This window comes from Neovison vison, chromosome 14, assembly GCF_020171115.1.
Source record: "Neovison vison isolate M4711 chromosome 14, ASM_NN_V1, whole genome shotgun sequence".
NCBI classification, from domain to species: domain Eukaryota; kingdom Metazoa; phylum Chordata; class Mammalia; order Carnivora; family Mustelidae; genus Neogale; species Neogale vison.
In genome coordinates this window covers 23,677,434-23,687,875 of record NC_058104.1, presented here as the reverse complement: position 1 = coordinate 23,687,875, position 10,442 = coordinate 23,677,434, and the positions used below count along the sequence as shown (strand labels likewise).

General features: G+C 46.1%; 1 protein-coding gene across 2 annotated transcripts in view; it reads left to right on the top strand.

The window, feature by feature from the left end:
- Positions 1-474: 474 nt before the first annotated feature.
- Positions 475-10,442, top strand: part of GRIN2A (glutamate ionotropic receptor NMDA type subunit 2A) — a 378,157-nt gene continuing 368,189 nt past the window's right edge. For both annotated transcript variants that reach the window (XM_044232754.1, XM_044232753.1), the window contains exon 1: positions 475-888. In XM_044232754.1, the coding sequence (XP_044088689.1) occupies positions 475-888 (414 nt within the window). The remainder of the gene's footprint in view (positions 889-10,442) is intronic.

Here is a 10,442-nt window from a genome sequence, read left to right as displayed (position 1 = left end):
CGCACACGGGGGCTGGTCTGTAGTTCGCTCCTCGCCAGCGGGGGGCGGGGTTGGTAAGTTGGTCTACACTAGGCAGGTGGGAGACCGGTGGATGGAGGGTTTGCTCTGGGCGCCTACGCTCAGGGACTGTGGTCCACAGCTAACTTGGGGATGTGGTGGGAGATGTGGGCCGAGTTACGTATGGAGAAGAGGCTGGAGACTGGGTGAGAAGGAGGTTGGATGCAAAGATGAACTTGCGGACGGGGATGGAGAATTAGCTCCGACGGGAGTTGTGCATAGAGTTGGGTGGAGAGATGTGGATAGCATCGGGAATGGGGAGTGGAGGCAGGGACTCTGTGAGCTTGCTCGGGGGATGGGTGCCTTACCTGGCTCCTAGAGCCAGGGCCTGGGTCAGTGATCCCTTCCCTCTAGAACCCTTGCTCCCTGTGGCGCTGACTCTCCCTCTCCACCTTGCAGGGACCGTAAGTGGCGACTATGGGCAGACTGGGTTATTGGACCCTGCTGGTGCTGCCGGCCCTTCTGGTCTGGCACGGCCCGGCGCAGGGCGCGGCGGCGGAGAAGGGTACCCCGGCGCTGAACATTGCGGTGCTGCTGGGTCACAGCCACGACGTGACGGAGCGCGAACTGCGAAACCTGTGGGGCCCAGAGCAGGCAGCAGGGCTGCCCCTGGACGTGAACGTGGTAGCCCTGCTGATGAACCGGACGGACCCCAAGAGCCTCATTACGCATGTGTGCGACCTCATGTCTGGGGCGCGCATCCATGGCCTTGTCTTTGGGGACGACACCGACCAGGAGGCCGTGGCTCAGATGCTGGATTTTATCTCTTCGCAGACTTTCATACCCATCCTGGGCATCCACGGGGGCGCGTCTATGATCATGGCTGACAAGGTAAGTCGGAGAGGTGATACGCTGCCAGGACCCGGAAGTGTGCCATCATAACACAGCCTCCACAGGTCTTTGGGAGCCCCTGGCGTCTGTTTTGATCTGAAAGAGTGTCGTGGTCCTGGTGAGAGCCAGGTCCTGCCTCTCCAACCCAGAAATGAATGGAAATGCTTTTTTCCTTGGTTCTGAGAGTGGGGTACTCAGGGTCACTTTGGCTGTGCCAGGAAGAACTCAGAAAATGCAGATGTGTAATGTGTAATGGGGTGGTGGAACGCTTGGAGGTTTCCAAACAGTGCCCAGAGGTGAGCCTGGGGATACTTGCAATGCTATGGCTCATGTTTCTAGAATATCAGCTTTACCCGATTTGTGGGGAAATGTCAATTTTTCCCTCTGTGGTAAGTGTCTAAAACTATTTTTAAAACGATTAAACGTGGGTATGTTACAGAATAGAATGCATAGTTTTTAGGTAAAGCCCAAAAGGGCAGAGAAATGTCATGTTTCCACAGACTGTCTGCTGTTGGGGAAAATGGGGTAGAGGGTTTGAGAAGTCCTGGGCTTAGAGGCACCCAGGAGGGTGTTTCTCTAAGGATTGAGTAGAGAGAACTGAGCACAGACCCTGAGCATGGAGGTCCTGGCATTTCCCTACAAGTTCGGTGAGTGGGGCTAACAGGGGTAAATGGAGGGGTTGCCTCCCCAGGATGGGTTTTGGTAGGAAGTTGGAGAGTGTCCTAATGAAAGGTGTGTCCACATCTCTTGGCTTAGAATGAGAGATAAGGTCTTTCTGTGGACCCCCTGAGAGTACTGGCTTGGGGAAGAGTAGAGAGAGAGAAACTTCCAGACTGGAATGAGATGTTACGAGAGCCTGATTTGAGGGCCATGCAGAAGCGGAGGGATGGAAGAGGGCCAGAAGGGAGAACCAAAGTAAGGAAGGAGGAAAAAACTAGACTCATGGGTGCACTGTATCTCGAAGCCCCAGGGAAGGACTGGGGTGGGGTAGGAAGGAGAGGAGGGGGTGCTTGGCCTCGGATGCCATGGTCCCCAGCCCTGAGAGCATCGTGGAGTGTGTTCCTTGGATAGCAGGAGACATCCACATGGAGCAAGCAGACATTTGTCAGGGCACTTTCTTTCTGACGCTCTCAAAGCACTTTTATATTCATCAAATCAGATTCTGCCTCTGCCTCAGCAATTCCCACCAGCTCCTTTGGGAACCGTATTAATTCTTTCAGGTCTCCTGGGCTGCAGCACATTCAGCCGAAGTATACAACCGATGCAGTATCTTATTAAACATTCATTTTAACTGGTTTGCAGCCTAGCAGAATTTCTACGTGTGGCTGAGCCTTTTCCCAGCCACCTCTTGGTTTTTGGGGGGCTCCTTTCTTGGATGAAATAGAGTAGGGAACAGGTGGCCCTGCCACCAATTTCTCGAGCTGGGAAGGGTCTTGGAGTCTCTTAGATCATCCTACAACTTTCAGATGAAGTGCCTGAGGCATGGGGGTGTGGGGGGACAGGTAATGACTTGGCTGAGGCCACATGGTGGGCAACAGAACTAGATCTCAGTGTTTTGTTCTACAGCTGTGATCTCACATTCCAGCAAATTAAGCCTGTCCTCTAACATTGTCATCCCATCTTCAAGAGGGTCAAGGAATTAATCTCATTTTATAGGAGATTTTAAGCCATGGAGAGGTGCAATGAATCAGAGCCTAGGGCTTGTGCGTAAGGAATGACCGACCCTCTGACGAAGGCATGAAGAAGAACTACAGTTTCTAGCAGGGGTTTGGAGTGTGATTTGGGGATCTAAATATTACCACTGACCCCTCCCCCCTTCTGAAGTTTTGACCAAAGAAGCAATACGCAAAAGATAGTAGCCATGTTGAAAGTGAAATTAATGGATTGATTAGGGCCAGCATAATCTGTGGGGACATATGGTGAAATCTGACTTGGAGAAGGAGTCTTGAGGCTGGGAGGGCTGAGCTGGCAGGTGTGTGGCTCAGGCTCTTACCTGACTTACCCATCGGCCTGGAGGCAAAGGAGCAGGAACAGAGAGTGGGCTCATAGTTGAGCACTTGTTTGATATACAGCTACCCTGCCCACTGTGAATGTCAGGCTTGGACCTACTGGACCAGCAGCTGCTCCTTCCTTAAAGGAGTATTAGAAGGGGAATTTTGAGGGTATGGGCGGAAGCATCCTCCTCTTCTGGAGAATGAAGCTGCCTAATGGGGATTGGACAAGAGCATGACCCCATTGAATAGTACAGAAGGAAAAGGGAATCAGGAAATGGCAAGAGAAAGATGAGAAAGGACATTTTCAGAGAATCAAGATTAGAGAGAGATTTAAAAGCTGACAAAGGAGAGAGGAAGGAAATATACATTGGTTCAAAGATGGTGAAGAGAATTGGTTACTCCTCATTATCGTCGGGGCTTTCCAAGTTGGTCTTAATTGCAGGGAATCGAAGAAGTGAGCGCAGATAATGTTGGGGTATATGTTGGGCCTCACGTGTGGGATGAGCAGGTGATGTTGAGTGGAGGTGGGTTAAAGAGTGGTATTTTGAGAAACTTGGATGTGTTAAAAAAAGGAAAGAGATTGTCTGAGATGTGAACAGCCCTTCCTTCCATTAGTAGCACATCTAGTTGGCTTGTGCCTTTGCCACCTGTTTTTTTGGGAGCTGAATGCTGAATGCAGTTTGTTTGGCTCTGAAGAAGCAGCCATGAGATGTTGCCTAAAACTTACCTTGAGTGGTTGAGTGTGCCCATGGTGCTGTGGCCACGAAGTCTGCATCTCCCCAAAGGGAAAAGGCCTTTCTGTCTTCCCCTAACATGATGTTCATTTGGTAAAGCCCAGAACATACTTGTGTTTGTTTTCACTTCCAAACTGGTAACATGATAGTTACTAGTGTCCCTGTGGACAAGAATGGTAGTTAATTTGATTATCAGGTAAATTGAACACACACACACACACACACACACACACACCCGCCGCCACACACACACCATTTTTACCTTTCCTTCAGTCTACTTGACCCAAGAAAAAAAAGAACAAAGCCTTATAATAATGGAAATGTGTTAAGTGGCACATTTTTGTGGTGTTAATTTACAACATAGATGTTAATGTTTCCTTCTATCAGTGGGTGGTCTTGAAATATAATTAAGTTAGAGGTGAAAATAACGGTTGCTGTAGAGGTACAGTTCTACTCTTACTTGGTTTGGCCATTTTGATCCTCTCCGAATGGAATACATTCTTGTTGCTGCAATAGTCCCTAATACATCGGGCATATGCCCTAGACGTTCACATTTCTGCTCGGTGTCCTCACGTCCTCGACCCTCTCCTCCACTTCTAATGGCTCCATGGGGAAAAGGCAAGGCTTGCTTAGATTTTAGCTACATCTGTCCATGGACTTTGTTTTATATGACATTTCTATCCATACCTCATCTCCTCTGCTAGAATGTAAGTTCCTTGAGGACAAATCTTTTTTTTAAAAAGTGTGCTTATGTGTATTGGAATAATGAATACTCTCTCTCCACGGTTTATAAACCTAATGTTTCACTGTGGACTGCTTAGAAAGTATATTAACGTTTAAAGAAAAAATAAAGTTCTCCTCTCTAAGTTCTGTCACCAGCGTAACCACAGTTGGACATGTGGGTCTATTTCCTTCTGAGCTCTATTTAGTTACTTATCAGTTCAGGATTATACTGCATATATGGGATTTTTTTTTTTTTTGTACTTTGCACTCTGTGGGCTTTTTTTAGTCAGAAGATCCAGGGTTTTCTTTAATTCCGGAAAAAATCTCAGCCATTATGTTTTGGATCTTTCCTCTCCAACATTTTCTCTGTCCTCCCCATATGTAGTTTCTCGATCAGTCGTCCAGGTATCTTAAATTAAACTTTTTTTTTTTTCCCCAGTTCTCTGTCTCCCTGTGCACTGTTTGGGAAGGTTTCCTTAGTTCTATATTCCAGTTAACCAGTTCTTTTTTTTTTTTCTTTTAATATTTTATTTATTTATTTGACAGACAGAAATCACAAGTAGGCAGAGAGAGGGAGGAGGAAGCAGGCTCCCTGCTGAGCAGAGAGCCCCCTGCGGGGCTCGATCCCAAGACCCTGAGATCATGACCTGAGCCGAAGGCAGAGGCTTAACCCACTGAGCCACCCAGGCGCCCCTAACCAGTTCTTTTTATTTGTACCTGGTCTCTTATTTTGCCTCTCTGTTAAGTGTTTTTTTTTTTTTTTTTTTAGATTTTTATTTATTTTTTTATATATTTGACAGACAGAGATCACAAATAGGCAGAGAGAGAGAGGGAGGAGGAAGCAGGCTCCCTGCCAAGCAGAGAGCCCGATACGGGGCTCGATCCCAGGACCCTGGGAACATGACCTGAGCTGAAGGCAGAGGCTTGAACCCAGTGAACCACCCAGGCGCCCCTCTGTTAAGCTTTTTTTTTTTTTTTTAAATTTATTTATTTATTTATTTATTTGAGAGAGAGAGAGTGTGAGAGAGAGCATGAGCGAGGAGAAGGTCAGAGAGCGAAGCAGACTCCCCATGGAGCTGGGAGCCTGATGTGGGACTCGATCCCGGGACTCCAGGATCACGCCCTGAGCCGAAGGCAGTCGTCCAACCAACTGCGCCACCCAGGCGTCCCCCCTCTGTTAAGCTTTTAATTTCAACAGTAGTTCATCATATTTCCAAGATGAATGATTGGCCCCTTTTTATACGTCCTTGCTTTTTTTTTGTTTTATAACAAAACTCTTTTTCACTTTGTGAATGTAAATCCTTCCTCTGTACCTTTGAGGATTAGAGGGGGGAAAAAGAAGGACTGCAAAGTTCTTCTCTGATTGCTTTAGCGTCTTTGTTTCTTCAGGTATGAATTCTTTCATTTTGTAGATTCTGATCATTGGATGTCCTCATATGTCCTCTGATTTTTGTTTGTGAATTTTTAAGGTGATTTTATGATTTCCTCTGCCCTTTGTCTGCAAGGATAGTAAAGCTCATGTCAACAGCTAAGCTTAGAACTTTCTCCCTGTTCTGTATATCCTTTGGTGCAGGCTTGGATCTCAGTCTAATGTAAGTTGCTTCATTTTGGCTCCTTGCCACAGACAGGGGCATCCTTTTTGGCCATGATTCCTAGCAGCATGATTCTGGGTACAGTTTTGCCTCTTACCCCTGGGTAGATGTTGGGGCCTCTGCTTCCATGGCTCATTTTGAACCCATCCCCCATGAACCATGTGACTTTGATTCCTACGTGAAATTGTAGAATCCCATTCTTTTGATTCACTTATTTTCAGGGAGTCCTCTTCATTTTTGATCTGTGATTCCCTTTTCCTATTTCCAAGCAGTACTATGTAAATTTTAAAACATCTAAAGATTTATCTATAAATTCTGTGTCTTAGGAGAAGAGGAAGTTTACTGAGGGTGTTCACTCTGATTTTGACCCTGTTATATTTCACATCCTGCTTTTATTTTTTTCAAACTTGATTATGTATTCATGGAATTTTCCCTTAGTATTAAGTAGACATCCCAAATGTTATTTTATTAATTATTATTATTATTATTTTAAAAATTATTTATTTGACAGAGGAAGAGAGAGTGTGTGTGCACAAGGAAGGGGAGTGGCAGGCAGAGTGAGAGGGAGAAGCTGGCTCTCTGCTCAGCAAGGAGCTTGATGTAGGACTCAATCCCAGGACCCTGGGATCATGACCTGAGCTGAAGGTCATGACGCTTAACTCACTGAGCCACCCAAGCGCTCCTCAAATATGATTTTAAAGGGCTGTGGAGTATTCTGTTTTTACCACATTCATTGAAACTAATATTTCTATTTTTCCACCTTTAGTAAGGTTGATTTCTGGTTCACATGTGTGTTCTTCTTGGCATCTTGTGCTGATCCTGCCCTTTGCATTTGTTTCTTGGTAAATGTTTGTTGACTGAATGAATCAAGGTGTTGGTTCTGATACCAGCTTGCTCCAGTTTCCAGATGAACTTGCCACACTGTGGTTTAGGGCTTTCTGCGCAGTGTTCATTCCCTAAATGCCGGTTGATTTCATGGGTGTGTGCCAAGTCTCCTCTTACTTTCTCATGGGCAGATAATTACTAGCCACCCTTTAGATTAACGGAAACTGGGGGGTTCCATACAAAAGGCCCGGATGGTGCTGCTGATTAATAGGTCATCAGCAGGAGGTGGAACTTTCTCTTATAACCTGGCAGCTCCCAAGTTTGGCTTTGAGTGAAACACTGAAAGCTCATGGAAAGGGCAGACACGCACATGGCAATATTGGTGGAGCCCACTCAGCCCCTGCCATGAAGGCATCGGGTAGTTCCTGCGAGAGTGGGGAAGCCTATCTTTAGCCTTTGCAGTGAGGCAAGTCAGATGCAATCATCTACTCCTCCTTACGTAAGTCATCAGAGAGCAAAAGGCATCACCCTGAGAGGATGACTAACTTCCCAAGTGGCCCTTGGAGTCATTAGTAATCACCTGGACTCTGGATAGCTGTGTTCTGGTGGGTTTGGAGGGGGCAGTGTGTATGTTCTTTATGGTAGCCCCAGGTGGGAAATACTTCTCTGGATGGAGTGATGGAGGGGGAGGAAGGGGCAGATAGGGAGAGAGGTGGAAAGGGAGAGAGAGTGAGAGAAGAGGAGAAGAGAAATACAAATAGAATCTTGGGTTTGTAACACAGAGTGATGGCTTCGGTCAGGCCATCATCAAAATAAGAGGTTATAATGTTATTAGCAGGTGTATTTTGTTTGTCCTGCACTGCCTGTTTATTATTCAAATTTGACGTCGTTGCCAGCATTAACATTAGGAGACATCGCAGTTTTTAAGAAATCCGAATTTCATGCTTTATTGGAAAAAATCAGCAGGCTGGGGAACACCGGCCCCATCTCTCCCCTTGGCAGCCAGCGGCTGGGTGGAGGTGACTGGCACCCCACCCGCTAGGGCAGGTGCTGTTCCTTTGTTCATTTCTCCTCTTGCCCACTTGACTCATTCATGTTAGAGACCTGGCCCTGAAGGCGCTGGGGTTTGAGATCCCCCATGCAGGTGGAGAGCAGAACTGGTCTTTATTAAGAAAGCCTTCCCCTGGCATTCTCCTTCTCTTCCAGGGGCTACTTCTTGGTAGGTGGCAAATTCCTGATGGGCACGTGGCCAGGCTGCTGTGTTCACTGCTGCCATCACTAATCTGCTGTAGCATTTCTGAGCCCACAGGCCTTAGACCCTTCTCAACACAGTACTCCATGAAGCCCCTACTGAGCAGCTTGAGTCCGAAGGCCCCAGAAAACCTTGCACAAAGGGTTCGAGGACCTATATTCCATTTCCAAATATAGTATGACCTGGAGAAAGGCCCTTTACTTTCTGGGCCTTGGGCTCTCCTGCAAAACAAGGGTTGGAGGGGTATCGTCTCTAAGGCCTATTCCAGCTCTGAAAATTTTTTCACCTTCAAGAAAAGACCAACAAGAAACATCCCCCAAAGTGAGCAGTGGTTATCTCTGAGTGGTAGACTCGCAGCTGCGTCAGTCTTTGAAGAAATGTCATTCCGGCATGGTGAATAAGTTGAACCTTTGAGTTAGGTTGTCTGAGTTGAAATTCAGGCTTTCACTTACCAGCTGGGTGATCTTGGGGACACCCCCCTCAAAGGCTTTGGGCCTCAGTGTCTTTTGTTTGTTTGTTTCTGACCCCAGCCTGACCTCAGTGTCTTCATGTTCCAAACGGAGACAGAAATAGTACCTACTGGGGCACCTGGGTGGCTCCGTGGGCTAAGCCTGTGCCTTCGGCTCAGGTCATGATCTCAGGGTCCCAGGACTGAGCCCCGCGGTGGGCTCTCTGCTCAGCAAGGAGCCTGCTTCCTCCTCTCTCTTTGCCTCTCTGCGTGTTCGTGATCTCTCTCTCTCTGTCAAATAAATAAATGAAATCTTAAAAATTAAAAAAAAAAAAAAGAAATAGTACCTACTTCATAGAGTAGCTCAGTGCTTGGCTCATAATAAGTATTTACTCCAGGAATGCTCTTGATGTTGTTCCCGTGTTTTGTAGCATTTATTTTTGTCAAATGTGCATGTGCTTTGTAATCACTAGAGAAATGATGAAGGGCCATGTAGGGATACGAAAGTGGGGATGAATCCCTGTAGAACTCTGAGAAGTGGACAGTCCAACATGAACCGATGCACATTTCCTTGATATGAACATAAAGAGGAATATGAATTTCCTGGGACAGCCAGGTGCTTTTAGTTCTGCACACTTGCCGGGGGTTTTATCCTGGCAAAGTAAAGGCAAATGTTGCCAGTGCAGAAATGACCTCTAGAGGAGCCAGTCTCAGGGAGCTTTGCAGTAAATAACTCCCCTGATCAGACCTTATGTTTGCACCTAGGCTTAGGGCTTCAGGGTGTGGACAGACACAGTTTCTCATTTTGTCTCTGCCAAGGATAAAACAACTCAGTGATAGCCCAGGGAACCTGGCAGCCCCCGAGGTATTTGATTAAAGAATCCTTACATGGTTCTATTTACGCTCTGATTTCATTGCCTTCTTAAGTTAATGATTGTGAATCCAGCTGGTTTAGGCAAGGGGCTTAGTTTCAAGAGGGACAATAGACTTTTATGTTAATAGTTTGGTTGTCTTAACCAAATTGGTTAAGGTGTTGGCTGATGGAATTAGAATTCAGGACTGTCTTTCGGGATTGAAGGGAGGGACCCATGCTACAGGGTGCACTGGAGGACTTCAGAAGAAATGATACTCTTGCAGGAAGAGGGAGATGTAGCTTCTAAACCTGAGAATGATTTTTGCAAGGGTCATAAACTGGGGGACTGCCTGCTGACTCTGCCTCAGAGAGACATTAGTATTTTATTTCACTAATATACTATTTAAAATGCTTGAATTTCAATGCCCTTGCTCCCTGTTATCTCCCATCTGTCCAGATTCACCCAGTTACGTTAATTGCATGGTCTCTGCGAGCATTTGAGATTGTGATCTCCAATCACAGGGATTTTGTTTATTTGCTTGTTTGTTTTAGACCAGATGCACAGCAGATTCTAGGTAGTGAGATGGCCCTTAAAAAGTGAAGGCCACATTTCTGCAAATATGTCAAATCAAGGGAGATAATAGCCCCATTATACCTTTTCTATTGTTAGGAGTGTTTTTAGCTGCAAATAACAGAATGTTCGACCAGTCGTGGTTTAAACAATTAAGACACATTGGTGTTTTTGTTTAACTAGGAGCCTGATTTAGTGATAAGATCTAATTTAGTGACTCAGTAACCCATCAAGGACTCAGGTCCTTTCTATTTTTGTATTTTGCCTCTCTCAGTGATTGTTTCCTCTTGGTCACAAAATGGCTGCTTCTGTTCCAGCCATCACATCTTCATAAGCTAGCATTCAAAAGGGGGAGAAGAAGCTTTCTTCTAGGCCCTCTTTTTCCATTAGAGCTGATGTCCCCTTACATATTATTGGCCAGAAGTGGGTCCCATACCAACCCTTGAACATCACTGGAAGAGTTCAACAGTCAAGATTCTGTTTCAAGAATGGATAATTGCCAACGATGCAAAGATTGCTGCTATTAGCAAGGGTGTAGAAGCAATGGCTAAGTGGCATAACT